Source organism: Neophocaena asiaeorientalis, unplaced genomic scaffold (assembly GCF_003031525.2).
Source record: "Neophocaena asiaeorientalis asiaeorientalis breed wild unplaced genomic scaffold, Neophocaena_asiaeorientalis_V1.1 scaffold332, whole genome shotgun sequence".
Lineage (NCBI taxonomy): Eukaryota > Metazoa > Chordata > Mammalia > Artiodactyla > Phocoenidae > Neophocaena > Neophocaena asiaeorientalis.
The window spans coordinates 5,677,346-5,692,513 of record NW_020173111.1 but is presented as its reverse complement, the minus strand read 5'-3'; the positions used below and the strand labels follow the sequence as shown (position 1 = coordinate 5,692,513).

The following is a 15,168-nucleotide window of genomic DNA, read 5'->3' as shown; positions in this document are numbered from 1 at the left end:
AACAGGCTTGAGTCAGAGGGTCTGGTTCAAATCCTGCTTCTCCCCTTCCTAGCTGTAAAAATTAAAATTAGTAGGCCCTCTAAACCTCAATTTAAAATTGAGATAGGGGACTTCCCTGCTGGTCCAGTGGTTAAGAATCAGCCTTCCAGCGCAAGGGAAACGGGTTCGATCCCTGGTCGGGGAACTAAGATCCTACATGCCAAGGGGCAACTAAGACCTCACACTGCAACTACTGAGGCTGTGCACTCTGGAGCCTGTGCACCACAACTAGAGAGCCCATGTGCTGCAAGTAGAAAGCCTGTGTGCCACAAGGAAAGATCCCGCATACTGCAACAAAGATCCTGCATGCCACAACTAAGACCCAGTGCAGCCCAATAAATAAATAAAATATCTTAAAAATTAAAAATTGAGATAACAAATACCTACCACAAGGGTTGAATGTGAGGATTATATGAGATATGACATAAAAAGCACTTAATATGAAATATGGAATCAAGTAATAACCATTTAATAAATGTTGGCTATTATTCTCCTTTTCATTGATGAATTTTAATAGGGTTGAAAAATTACTTTACTCCTATAAAGTCATGAAGAGCCTGAAGGGGTCTCTTATTTCTAACCATGTCACATTTTAGGTGATGCTTCCACAGTATGGTGGTACTCATGAATCCAGGACGGGGGCTCAAAAAGGTCTCAAGACCCTGTACAGCATGAAGCAGTAACTAAAAACACAAACAGAACTGGGTTCATGTAGCTCTTATTACTTAAAAGCTTTGTGTCTTTTGACAATTTATCCAAGCCATCTGTACCTCAGCTTTCCCATCTGTAAAATGAGAAAAAATATAGTAGCTACTTCACAGGACTACTGGGAAGAATAAGTGAGATGTCCTATATGAGGTTCTTACTTACATAAGGTCTGTTACACAGTAAGCACTAAAGGTCTGCTATTAGCCCTCTTGAATATCAAAGGTCTACCCTTGTGATGCTGTTATGCCCAATGACCAAGGCAAGTCCCAAACCATATATAAATCAGAATATCTTTTATTTGATCAGTTAATCATCTCCTAATCCAAAATGCTAAATCAGTTTGACATTATTATTAATAATCAGATCTTTGCAGTTATAAATAAGATAAAGTCTCAGCAGCTACTCTTCTCATATATTTCTATTTTAATTCTTTCTCAAAACTCCAAAGCTCATTCAAATTTTGTGTATTAGCTTATTCTGTTCAAGTTCAAAACCCCATAGAAAGACTTCCCTGGTGGTGCAGTGGTAAAGACCCCGCCTGCCAATGCGGACATGGGTTCGAGCCCTGGTCCGGGAAGATCCCACATGCCACGGAGCAACTAAGCCCGTGCGCCACAACTACTGAGCCTGCGTTCTAGAGCCCGCAAACCACAACTACTGAGCCCGTGTGCCACAACTACTGAAGGCTGAGCGCCTAGAGCCTGTGCTCTGCAACAAGAGAAGCCACGACAATGAGAAAAAGCCTGCACACCGCAACGAAGAGTAGCCCCCGCTTGCCGCAACTAGAGAAAGCCTGTGCGCAGCAACAAAGACCCAATGCAGCCAAAAAAAAAAAAAACCAATAGAAAATAAAATCACACAACATACCTTTCATTTCCTGGAATAAGAATTTTATACAAATAAAATTAATACCAACAAATGTTTTATATTAGAAATTATGCTATTAATATCAGATAGGAAGTGAAATTAATTTTACTTAACTAACTTTATTTCACAGTCTAGAGAGCACCACAATATTTTTATAATGAAATTCATTTATGTATCACCTGATTCTTCAGCTGGTTAAGTGTCTGTCTTAAACTATCTGTTGTTGTCTGGTTACTTTTGAAAAACTCAGCTACTGCTGTATTCAAAATTATTTTATAATCGTCTTTGTTTATGTCTTGTAGGCAGGCAAGATGTTGCAGACAGACATCATAATTTCCAGCCTAAAACAAAAACACACAAACAAAATTACATACCAACTTTAAGAACTATACATTCATTTCCAAATATATTTCATTGATCTTTATTTAAAAATTCTTACAAAGACAGATATAATTCCTCTAAATATACTAATTAAAGTCACTAGTTGAAGTAAGAGTCATGCCAATTAAGAAACTCTGATATGTCAATTATATCTCAATAAAACTGAAAAAAAAATTGTGGATATTTATTTCCAAAGAATGAAACTCTAACAGTGATACATGTGCATTATATCTACAAGACACAGACACATATATGGGTATGTAATATACCTATATATAATATATATTATAATCAGATATAATATATATTAGTACATATTGCTAGCAAGGTATAATAGCCAAGGCTAGCCAAGAAAGGTAATATAATTACTCCAAATTTTAATTTCTAGTATACTTGGAATACCCAAGTATCAAGTTCTTCCACTTACATGTATGTAACTTGATAATCAAATAATGTTTTCTTTCATATCGTTTAATGTCAGAAAAGTTAAAGTTTTGACAATAAACTTTTGGGGTTCCACTTTAAAGTACAGTCAAGGAAGAGAACTGAAGAGAGTAGTAAAATGAAAAGACTGACTCACATATTACAAATCTAAATTTAAGAGACTTAATAACAACATTGACAGTTAAAATATGTTTATGGAAACACAAAAATTTGGGAATGGCTCAAATTACTCTCATTCCTTTCACCATATTTAAACTCTAAAATTAAAAAAAAATTTTAAACCTAAACCTACTCTATAAACTTAAACTCTTGAATTAGTACAGAACAAAAATTATAAATTAAAAAATTCACTGTGAAAATATTCATGCTTGACAGTTACTAAAAATGGAACAGATTAAGAGAAACCACTTCTTACTGTGAAAGCCTGGAAAGCACTGGTGGACAACTCCTTCTCTTGATCAGTAATCCCAGAGGACTGACCTGTCCCTTCATGTTTCTCTGCTCCCTGATCTGCAAACATACAAGTTTTATAGTTCTTTAGAAATAACAGTAATGCAGTGAATGTATCCCTAGTTTTCTTCTTAATTGTCTTCTTCCTAATGAAGTTGCCAAAGTTAGACCTCTCTCAAACACAATGGCTATTAGTGTCATAAGTGAGGAAGAAGCCATTCCTTCGAAAACTTAAGAAATGTTTCCTTTTGCTGTGGAAATCCTTATGTAAGGATTACAGTTCTGTCTGTCAGGTCATTCAGGATGAGAATATTGTGTTCTCTTAAAAATATTAGATCTGTCCCCCAGCCATATACCAAAAATCCCACATATTCAAGAAAATATGCCAGGCCCTGCAGACACAAGGAGATTATAAATACATATACAATGCCTTCAAAAAGTTTATAATCCAGTTGGAACACAGCAACATTTAACAATGAGAAAACTACATTTATAAGAACTCATAGGTAATTTCCAGGCAAAGAAATCCAAAAGCCAAGATTAATACATTTAAAAAGCCTCCTTGGGACTTCCCTGGTGGCCCAGTGGTTAAGAAACCACCTTCCAATGCAGGGGACGTGGGTTCAATCCCTGGTTGGGGAACTAAGGTGTCACATGCCACAGGGCAACTAAGCCTGCACCCCACAACTAGAGAGCCCATACGCTGCAACTACTGAACCCATGCGCTCTGGAGCCCGTGTGCCACAACTAGAGAAGCCTGCGTGCCACAACTAGAGAGAAGCCCATGTGCCCAACAAAGAGCCCGTGTACCACAATGAAAAGATCCTGTGTGCTACAACTAAGACCTGGCACAGCCAAAAAAAAAAATTTTTTTAAAAAGCTTCCTTAACAGAACTGTCCATGTACATTCTAATATTCACAATTTCTACCCAATTTACTCTTTTAAAAATTAGATTTTTTAAATTAAAAACATAAACATAAAAATCTCAGCTGAACCAAGTCTTAACTACTCAAGGACAACACCTGTTGGGTCTGAGCGTAAACTGGTTAAGACCTCCTGGTAAGGAATTGCCAATACCTGTCTATGTACATAGCCTTGACCAAACAATCCCACCTCTAGGTATTCACTCTACAAATACACAAAGATGCTCACTGCAGCACTATTTATAAAAGTGAATGTCTAGAAATAACACAACTAGAGATATCCTTAAATATCCCTCAGTTAAGAAATTGCTAACTATATATTCCAATTAAAAAAAATTGCTAACTGAAGCATGGTATAGGAATACAATGGCACACTAAACAACTGTTAAAGAAGTTGAGTCTACATGTGTTGACATGGAAAAATATCTTCAACATCTTAAAGGAACAGATTGCAAACAGTTTTTTTAAAAAAATTAATTAATTTTTGGCTGCATTGGGTCTTCGTTGCTGCAGGCAGGCTTTCTCTAGTTGTGGGAAGCGGGGGCTACTCTTCATTGTGGTGCGTGGGCTTCTCATTGCAGTGGCTTCTCTTGTTGTGGGGCATGGGCTCTAGGAGTGTGGGCTCAGTAGTTGTAGCTAGTGGGCTCAGTAGCTGTGGTGCACGGGCTTAGTTGCTCTGCGGCATGTGGGATCTTCCCGGACCAGGGATCGAACCCGTGTCCCCTGCATTGGCAGGTGGATTCCTTCCTTCCTTATTTATTTATTTTTGGCTGAGTTGGGTCTTTGTTGCTACGCATGGGCTTTCTCTAGTTGTGGCGAGTGCGGGCTACTCTTCGTCGAGGTGTGTGGGCTTCTCATTGCAGTAGCTTCTCTTGCTGTGGAGCACAGGCTCTAGGCATGAGGGCTTCAGTAGTTGGGGCTCATGGGAGTCTAGAGCGCAGCTCAGTAGTTGTGGCGCACGGGCTTAGTTGCTCCGCGGCATGTGGGATCTTCCTAGACCAGGGCTCAAAGCCGTGTCCCCTGCATTGGTAGGTGGACTCTTAACCACTGCGCCACCAGGGAAGTCCTGCAAACAGTATTATACAACTGAACTTCATGTTTTGTAAAGATATATACATAAATATGTACTTCTGAATATGTACAGAATAAACTTTGGAAGGATATACATCAAACTCAGTGATTACCTTCAGGGAGTGGGATGGAAGAGTGAGAGATTTTACTTCCCTTCCTATTCCTCTCAATTGTGAAACTGAGCAGGACCCTGTCTGTGGGGCCCTCCTGGATACAAAAACCCTTCCAAACACCCCTCCCACCCCGTTTTCTTCTTTGTAGAAAAAAGCTTCAGGCTCCTAGACCTTTCCTGAGTACCAAAGGGCAGATTCAAACAGTAATTAGAGAAGGGAGAGAATGCAGAAACAAAGGTGGAGCAGTCAAGAAACAATAGTGCAGAGTACTGGTTCCTCCTCAAGGAATATATATAACACATCTCTTGAGTTCTTCTGCAGGAACTAAGGCCCCCACACAGGTGGAGGATAGTAACTTCAGTCTGAGCTCAAGATTCCTGGACACCACCCTGTTACCTCACTACCAACCAATCAGAAGAAAGCCACACACCCTGCAGCCCTCACCCCAAATTTTGCCTATTAAAAACTTTTTTCCAAAAACCATCAGGGAGTTTGGGTTTTTTAAATACAAGCTACCCAATCTCCTTGTTTGGCCCTGCAGTAAACCTTTCCCTGCTCCAAACTCTGACATTTCGGTTTGTTTGGCCTCACTGTGCTTCAGGCACATAAACTTGCATTTGACAACACCTGTTTAAATTTTTATAATTTACATGGGTTACTTTTTTTTTTAAGTTTTATTTTTAAATGCCTGCCTAAAACTAATACAAGGTTTTAGAATTCAGATAAGGGGTTACCTCCAGGAGTCTAGTGACTGCAAGATGCATGGGGTGGAGAGTGGGGGGTGCTTCTGGGTGTGTGAGAATTCATTAAACTGTATGTACACTTATGATGTGAGCACTTTTTGATAACTGCCTAGAAACCTGTTTTCTAGGATCATTTCAACGAATGAGTCCTCAGTAGAGCTGACTTTGGGAAGCCCTGGCCTGGCACATATAAGCAGTAAGCAAAGACCCCCAATTTCCCTCTGTCAAGATGACATCATGGTACAATGAAAACATACGTCTTGGAATCAGTCATATCTTCAGTCTGGTCTCCCCTTGACCATCTAACTCTCTTAACTAGATATTAGCTTCCTTTCCCCTTTCCTTTTGACAGAACTAAGGATTCCATTGTGTTTGTTTGTTTTTTTATAAAATACTTATTTCTGCACTTTAAACATACAAATAAACCATGAAATTAGATTTAGTGTGAACAGCTCCATAGATCACTGCAAAACCCCTATTATTACAATACTCTTGAGAATCACCACTTACACTTAGAAACAAAATATAACCTGTGCTTAAGTGAACTTATCTAAGACTTAGATCTGCCCTACAAAAAAAGGTATTCTGGTATTTGGGGTTTTTTTAGAGGTAAATTTTATTCACAGTGTTTTTTTAAAAATATTTATTTTATTTATTTATTTTTATTTTTGCCTGCGTTGGGTCTCAGTTGCAGCATGCGAGATATTTATTGTGGTATGTGGGATCTTTCACTGCAGCACGTGAGCTCCTCTCTAGTTGTGGTGTGCGGGTTTTCTTTTCTCTAGTTGTGGTGCACGGCCTCTAGGGTGCATGAGCTCTGTAGTTGTGGCGCGCGGGCTCCAGAGCACGAGTGCTCTGTAGTTTGAGGCACACGGGCTCTCTAGTTGAGGTGTGCAGGCTCAGTAGTTATGGCACATGGGCTTAGTTGCCCCACGGCATGTGGGATCTTAGTTCCCCGACCAGGGATCAAACCTGTGTCCCTTGCATTGCAGGATGGATTCTTTACCACTGGACCACCAGCGAAGTCCCTGGCATTGGGGCTTATTAGAAGTGTTACCTCTGATAATTAAAGTTAGATAAATTAGTATTGCATTTCCACTTTTGCATACAAATAAATAAGAATTGATTCGTAACAGGGAGGACAAAAACTAATAGTTTAACAGTTTAAACCAGTGAGAGAGCTCACTGGTTTAAGAGGACCCTGTCAAACAGCTTTTTCTTTAGAAAGCCAGTAACAGTGAGTTACTGTTAACTCAACTGTTTACACAATGCACCTGCTTTGCAAAACTTTCAGGTGCACAATGACAGTAAGGACCATTTTCTTTAAAATGTGTAAAAATGGGGACACAGGATTTCAGGACCCCAGAAAGCCAGGTATGAGTTTAGATTGAGACAGAACCTCAACTCTAGGTATATTCACCGTAAAATTTTAACAATGAACGTAAATACTTTGAAATTTTTTAGGAAACCTAAAGTGTTTAAAAACTCTCTCCCCTCATAAAGAAGTACACTAAATTTAAACCAAATGCCCAAAATTCTTAGTTTGCCATCAAGTTATCTCCATAGCTTCTTCTAAAATATAGCCTCTCTAAATTAGATGACATTCTTTAATGGGACTTCTTGGCCCAACTGTCATTTATAAATTGTGATTATAAATACAAGGCAGAGGGAAACATCCAACAATTCACCAAGGCACTGAAGAGTTTAAGCTTCTACTTCCCACCAGAAGCAGACTGGCTTATGTGGCCACTGCTATCATTATTCTCTAGGAACTGTAAAAGTCTCCTAAAATCTTCCAAATAAGGAAAGAAGCCAACTTTAATAAGCTAGACTCTAAGGATGACAAGAGTCTCTGAAATAGACATTTTAGAGAACTGAGCTCAGTAAACAGCCTTTTTACATGTTAACCAGCTATTATTTTACCTACATTCTTTTACTTCAAGATAAAACTACGGGGAAAAAAACCCACTCCAGTAGGATTACTATTCCTATTTTCCTTATCTTTCTGCACTTTTCAAGTTTTCTGCAAGGAACAGGTATTATTTTGACAATCAGTCTTTAAAACATTCATTTTCTTCGTAACTACTGACTTCTTACCAGAAAGAGGCTGCACGTAATTCCACAACGTGTCTTTATTTGTCCGAAAATAGTCTCTATTGCCAATTGAAAGAGTATATGACCGTTCATCCACAAGCCGGACCTTCCTTCTACTCTGGCCTAATGAACAGCACTGACCATCTAGGCGAACAGAGCTCTTCCGCGCACAGACTTTGATGCTTTTTAAGCCAACGGGCTTCATTTCTAACCAATTAGGTTTAAACTAAGTAGAAAAGAAACACACTGCTTTTCCAAAACTGGAAAAAGTCAGTTAACGGAAAGCCCAGACACATTCCAACACAGAATGTTAACAATTCAAATCTGATTTCAAAAAAAAAAAAAAAAAAAAAAAAAAAAAAATCTGATTGGAGGGGCTTCCCTGGTGGCACAGTAGTTAAGAATCCGCCTACCAATGTGGGGGACATGGTTTTGAGCCCTGGTCCGGGAAGATCTCACGTGCCGGGGAGCAGCTAGGCCTGTGCGTCACAACTACTGAGCATGTGCTCTAGAGCCCGTGAGCCACGACTACTGAGCCTGTGAGCCACAACTACTGAAGCCCACACGCCTACAGCCCATGCTCCACAACAAGAGAAGCCACCGCAATGAGAAGCCCACACCCCACAATGAAGAGTAGCCCCCTCTCGCTGCAACTAGAGAAAGCAACGCACAGCAAGGAAGACCCAACACAGCCAAAAATAAATAAATAAAACAAATAAATTTATTTTAAAAAATCTGATTGGAGGATCTTCCACACAAGCTACACTTTTAAAAATACAGCTCCAATGATGTTCAAGAAAAGAAAAATTTCCCCAAAGTAAAAGAAATGCAGGCCTAAGGAAATCTACTGCTACTCTCGCAAAATAGCGTTGATGCCTTTGTGAAGGAAAAGTTTAAATGAGGATGCCATTTCAAAGAAAAAGAATTCAGGTTTACTAAAGCCACCATCCAGCTAATGTTCACACACCTCACGTTTGGTTTTCTATCACATGACCAAGTACACCTGCCTTAGCAAAGCCCTACATACAATGGCTGATTTCTCCACAGCTCAGAGGACTAACATGTGACCAGCAATGCTATAGACTTGAGCACCCTGTCCAGCACTGCAGAAACAAAGAACAGAATACCAAGCTTCAAGAATATCAGCACACTTTGGGAAAGACAGGCAAAGCAGAACGCTACCAGTGCTGATGACTGTTTTTATTTTCATAAATAGTAGTTTAAAAAAATAGTAGTTTTTATGCATGGAGAAGAGATTTACTCCAGTTTTCAAATATTAACAGTTATTAATTTACAAGTTCAGAATGACTAGATTTTCCTCAAACTTTTACATTTAACGTCGACTTCTTACTCTATTTGGAGTTTTCATTTTAAAGGGCCATGATGAATGTTTGATTTCATTTACACCTTCAAACAAAATTATAACCACCTTAAGTAATTTAATATATTCCATTTTAACTACAACCTTAAAACATTTTTTTTTTTTTTTGCGGTACGCCGGCCGCTCACTGCTGTGGCCTCTCCCGTTGCGGAGCACAGGCTCCGGACGCGCAGGCTCAGTGGCCATGGCTCACGGGCCCAGCCGCTCCGCGGCATGTGGGATCTTCCCAGACCGGGGCACGAACCCGTGTCCCCTGCATCGGCAGGCGGACTCTCAACCACTGCGCCACCAGGGAAGCCCCCTTAAAACATTTTAAGTACAACCTTTGACTTAAAAAGACAAAATTTCTGAGAATTCAAATAACTTATAAATCTAAAAAATTAAGCTTACTGAAAACAGTGACTCTTTAATGTCCATGCAATAACATAGTAAGGCCTCAACTTATATTCACAAATATAAATCAGTTATTCATTTTAAATTGGAATCATAAGACTCTAAATTCTTAAACACTAAAAACACCTAAAATACCCAATGTAGAGACTTCTCTGGTGGCGCAGTGGTTAAGAATCTGCCTGCCAATGCAGGGAACATGGGTTTGAGCCCTGGTCCAGGAAGATCCCACATGCTACAGAGCAACTGGGCCTGTGCACCACAACTACTGAGGCTGCTCTCTAGCGCCCGTGAGCCACAACTACTGAGCCCACGTGCCTAGAGCCCGTGCTCTGCAACAAGAGAAGCCACTGCAATGAGAAGCCTGCATATTGCAAAGTAGTCTCTGCTCTCTGCAACTAGAGAAAGCCTGCATGCAGCAACGAAGACCCAATGCAGCCAAAACTAAATAAATAAATAAATTTATAAAAAAATAAAATACCCAACGTAGGTCACTTAGAGAAGATACTTTATGTACAGACTCCATTAACTATACTTCAATTTTAAAAATGCACAGATTCTTTACTGGACCTTGAAAAAAAGCAAATGGCAAGACAGTATTGCACAGTTTATTTCCTCATTTGCACGTGTGTGTGTATGTGTATGTGTATATATATATATATATGTATATATACACACACATATATTTTTTAGTCGATGTAAGCTTGGGTAGGCATAGAAAAAGTCTGGAAGAACACACAAACTCAGTATTAGTTACCTGGACAGTGAGACTGGGTAGGTAGAAGTGATAGAGGACTTCATGTTTTTTACCTCATACAGTTAATAACGATAAAAAGGTTGGGGTGTTTTAAATAAAATAAAAATATCCTTAACTTAAAGTTTTCCCATTTTGTTTGTTCTTCCTACCATTTTTTTTTTTTTGCAGTACACAGGCCTCTCACTGTTGTGGCCTCTCCCGTTGCGGAGCACAGGCTCCGGACGCGCAGGCTCAGCGGCCATGGCTCACAGGCCCAGCCGCTCTGCGGCATGTGGGATCTTCCCGCACTGGGGCACGAACCCATGTCCCCTGAATCGGCAGGCGGACTCTCAACCACTGCGCCACCAGGGAAGCCCCTTCCTACCATTTTTACAGTCATTCTGGCTCAAAATTTCAAAGCCATCTTCAAGTACTCTTCTCCCGATTTCATATTACTCATCTGGTCCTGTCTTTCCCATATTCATAATGTCATCAACTTTTTCCTATTAAGCCTACTACTGCCATCCTCATAGTCCAAATTCTCAGATAAATTCAAATCTAGGATTTTGCATCCTAACTCCAGCCACTTTCTCCTTTCAAATAACTATCAAAAGTAAAGTCAAATAAATCACCCTAAAATATTGCTGGTGTTTCACACCACTTTTATGTTACATAGGGACATGAACCTTAGGACTTTCAACTGCCCCTTCAATGTTTATCTTTGAATCATAAAGGGAGGATGGGATCAGGGTGGATGGGAACCCCCTCCCTTTATGATTTGGTTGAAATACAAATCAGGGTGTGAGAACTGCTGGCTGATCAATCACTAAGAAGCCACGTAACCTAGAAGCACAGGTAAATTCTCCAGTAGGTGAGTCTTGACCAGCTGGAAACAGGAAATGGGAGAAAGCTGGACAAATAAATCATCCCTTCTTTCTCTCTCATATGGACTATTCTGAAGTGTAATTTCTCCTCGAAAACCTTACAGAAAAGTCCCATATGCAAATGACCTGCTACGTCTCTTCACAGGTCACGATGGAACAGTAGCTAGGGCTGTAATGTAGTTCATCTTCCTTTGCCTTCCTTCCTTCTCTCCCTCACCTTCACTATCCTGGGCTTGCACCTTCCAAACAGTGAACGCCTTAATCGGGTTCTGCTTCCCAGAGGGTGTGGGCTAAAACACACACCTCACCTCAGCTGATCCTCACAAGCTGTAACCTGGGGAGGTAAATAGATTATTAGGACCCCCATTTTACAAATGAAGAAACTGAGGCTTAACTCAGAACCTTTCCCAAGGAGCAAGGACATTGTTCAAACATCACCTCTAAGAGAGCCCTTCCTTCTCTAACCAATCCACTCAAAGTAGGGTCCCTGCTCTCAGTTATCCTCTATCCTTTTACTCATTTTTTCTTTTCTTCACAATATTTATCACAGCTTGAAATCCGAATTATTTCTTACTTTGTTTACATGTTTATCTGCCTTTCTTACTACATTACAAGCTCCTCATGGACAGAGACTTCGCAGTGTCTGGCAGAGCAGGCTATTGGTGAATATTTAATGAATAAATTAATATCACAACATTAGCTGGTCTCAGCTAGTTTCTGAGCTTCCAGTCTTGTTTCATTTAAATCCATCCTTGGACTTCCCTGGTGGTCCAGTGGTTAAGACTCCACGCTTCCACTGCAGGGGGCACAGGTTTGATCCCTGATCGGGGAACTAAGATCTAAAGGCTGAGAGGTGAGGCCAAAAAAAAAAAAAAAAAAAAAAAATCCATTCTCTACCACAGTCAGTGTGATCAGGTCACTTACCTCCTTAAATCCTTTCATGGGCCTCTTTCTTACCTAATGAAGAACAAGCTCCATGAAAAGGGTCTTGGGCTCAGGAGCTCAGACTTGAAGCAGCATATAAACTAGATTTTGAATGAGAAGCATGTTCACCAGATAGAGAAGAGAAAGAAGCGCATTACTGCTCAGAAACTCAAAAGAACATGATACTTTCTAAGAATCACTTCTGGTGTGAAGAGCTAGATGTGATGATATAGAAGTATCAGATGGAAAAAGATTGTGAAGAGCCTCATAAATGACATTAAGGAGTGAGGATCTGATGCACAAAAAATGGCACAGTTTTAGAAAGTTTATAGGCAAGGAATGGTATGATCTAAATAGTGTTTTAGAAATAAAGTGAAAACGAAGCAGTGAGAATGGACTGGATAGGAAGAGACAAAACCATTCATTAGGATGCTCAATGTGAAACAGACCACATCAAGAGATAAAGGCCAGATGTATATATATAGCTGATTCACTTTGCTGTACAGCAGAAACTAACACAACACTGTAAAGTAACTATACTCCAATTTTTTTTAAAAAAAGAGAGAGATAAAGGCCAGAACAACAGCACTTGAAATGGGGATGGAGAGGAGGAGCGGAGAGATTCATGGGGCCACACTATACACTCATCTACTTAATACAAATTCAACCTTATTTTCTAGGTAGGAAGTTTCCTACACTGTGGCCTATAAGCTTAAACCAATCAAAGAAAGGCCCCAAATCACTCTGGACCTTATTCTTCTACTACATATATTACATAGCTCTTCCCAAATGGGAGTGCCACTATAATAGGGCTGACTCTAACAGACTGCATAGCAGGTCTGTTATGTGGTCTGACATAATAGGGCTGACTCTAACAGACTGCATAGCAGGTCTTCAAAAGCAGGGAGTGTGTCATATCCATTTCTTTAATATCCAAGGCAGTGCCTGGCACTCAATTTTTATGAACGAATGAATGAATAAGTAGAAGAATGCTTTATGACTGAGGTAGGACTTGAAAACAACATAGGTTTTAGGCCTAAAAAGGTCATTCCAGGCAAGTGCAATGGTATGGGTGAATAGAAATGGTAAACCTGGGGGAGAGACAATGTCCTAAACTAAGATGGAATATGTTGGTCCTCTTGGTCCAGCCTTGCAGAGGCCATGCTTATTCCCTGCCTGGAACTTTCTCCCACCCACCCCTCCTCATTCCGTATGGCTCACCGCTTCATTTTGTTGGGGTGTCTGCTCAAATATCACCTCACCAGAGGCTTTCCCTGACCAGCCTACCTAAAATTCTCTAGTGCCCTCTAAAGGTTTAGCCTCACTTTCTAAACCTTTTCTCTTGTTTTTCTTCTTAGTAGATTACTGAAGAGATGCTCTGACAATTTCATTCATCTGTACCTATATTAGGCTTGGCTCACTTTAATTTCAAATCAAGTTCGTCAGTTATTGAGATCAGGACCTAATAAAAGAATTACAGAACATTGAGATTTTCTTTTCCTTTTTTTTTTTTTTTTTTTTTTTTTGCGGTACGCGGGCCTCTCACTGTTGTGGCCTCTCCCGATGAGGAGCACAGGCTCCGGAAGCGCAGGCTCAGCGGCCATGGCTCACGGGCCCAGCCGCTCCGCAGCATGTGGGATCTTCCCGGACCGGGGTACGAACCCGTGTCCCCTGCATCGGCAGGCGCACTCTCAACCACTGCGCCACCAGAGAAGCCCTCTTTTCCTTTTTCAAAAAAATTAATTTTACTGTAAAAAGTCTAACTGTTGACCACTTCTAAGTCCTGTCATTTAAGTTCCATCCAACAAAACCTGGATGGATGCCACAGAGAACATTATTTTCTTACAGGAAATATACGCCAGACCGTCCCAGAGTAGGCAGGAAAGAATTTTATATTCCTCAATGGAGAAGATTCTAGGAATGGAGCAGTAATCCATAAAGAAAATCGTCGAGATTAAACTTAAGGGGAAAAGAGGTTCTAAACGCAAGATATTATAGAGAGCACAGCTCGAAGTGAGACACAATAATGTTATGCCTATTTCAATAAGTTGTTTTTACAAAGCTAATTACACAAGTCGTCGCTGACCATAGGCAGGCTGATGCGGCCGAAACCACCCAGATGAGTCCTAGCCCGAGCCGGGGGCATCAAGGTAGCCGCATCTCCGGGGTTAACTTTCCTTGTTCTGCCTTCGTCAGTGGGAAGTCGAAAAGTCTGTGAAGCGGCCACCCAGATTTAAGCTTTTTAAATCTGAAATATTCCGGAGAGCCGGGCAAAGGCGGCCAGAAGCGGCTTCATACTGCTCTTGGTAAGAAACTATCGGACCTTGGGCCCAAAGACACAGTAGCGACGGCCAAGGGAGGGGATGGGGGAGAGAAATGCACGCCCCAATTAGAGTCGCCCCGGAGTCCCCATCCCTCGTCCCCACCCGGGGCCCCGCCACCGCAGCATAGGGTCTGCCCGCCCCCGCGGGTCCCGCCGCCCCAGCGCGCGAGGCGCGCGTCTCACCTGCAGGCTTGTCTGCGGCCATTTTCCCGCCTCGGCTCGGGTCTTTCCCCGCAGGTGGCGTGGCCTCCACTCCAGCTGCCCGGCTTACCGCTATCCTGGACCTCGGAGGACGACCCTGCGCCCACTCCGGCTCCGGGCCCCTGGGTTCCGGCCTGGGGAGTGGGCAGACGGCGGGCTGAGGAAGTGACGAAGACTAGTTTGCGTCGTCTAGCAACAGCAGCAGCGTCTCCGCCCTAGGCGGTGCCTCTACCTCCAGCCATGCACGGTTTCCGCCCCGCCGCGTCCCCTGACACACTACTTCCGGGGGCCTTGGCCGGCGTGGGAACTGCGGCTGGCCCCGCCCCACGCTGGCGTCCCCGGCGGCCCGCCCCCTGCGGCGTGAGCGCGCGCGCCCGGCCGGATGTGCGCTCACCCGCGCGTCTGCGCGTGTGTTGGGTGGGCCGGGTGGGAGGTGCGGGCCGCTGCTGTGTGCTTATCCTGGTTAGAATTCTCGAGTATCCGAGCTCTTGTCCC

The 15,168-nt window shown here is 41.8% G+C and overlaps 1 protein-coding gene across 3 annotated transcripts in view; it reads right to left on the bottom strand.

Annotated features, from left to right (window-relative positions):
- CNOT10 (CCR4-NOT transcription complex subunit 10) overlaps positions 1–14,920 on the bottom strand; it is a 64,401-nt gene extending 49,481 nt beyond the window's left edge. For all 3 annotated transcript variants that reach the window (XM_024743479.1, XM_024743480.1, XM_024743482.1), the window contains exons 1-3: positions 14,656–14,920; positions 2,855–2,949; positions 1,794–1,955 (exon numbers count right to left, since the gene is read on the bottom strand). In XM_024743479.1, coding sequence (XP_024599247.1) covers positions 1,794–1,955; positions 2,855–2,949; positions 14,656–14,677 — 279 coding nt within the window. In that variant the 5' untranslated portion in view covers positions 14,678–14,920. The remainder of the gene's footprint in view (positions 1–1,793; positions 1,956–2,854; positions 2,950–14,655) is intronic.
- Between the last annotated feature and the right edge of the window lie 248 nt (positions 14,921–15,168).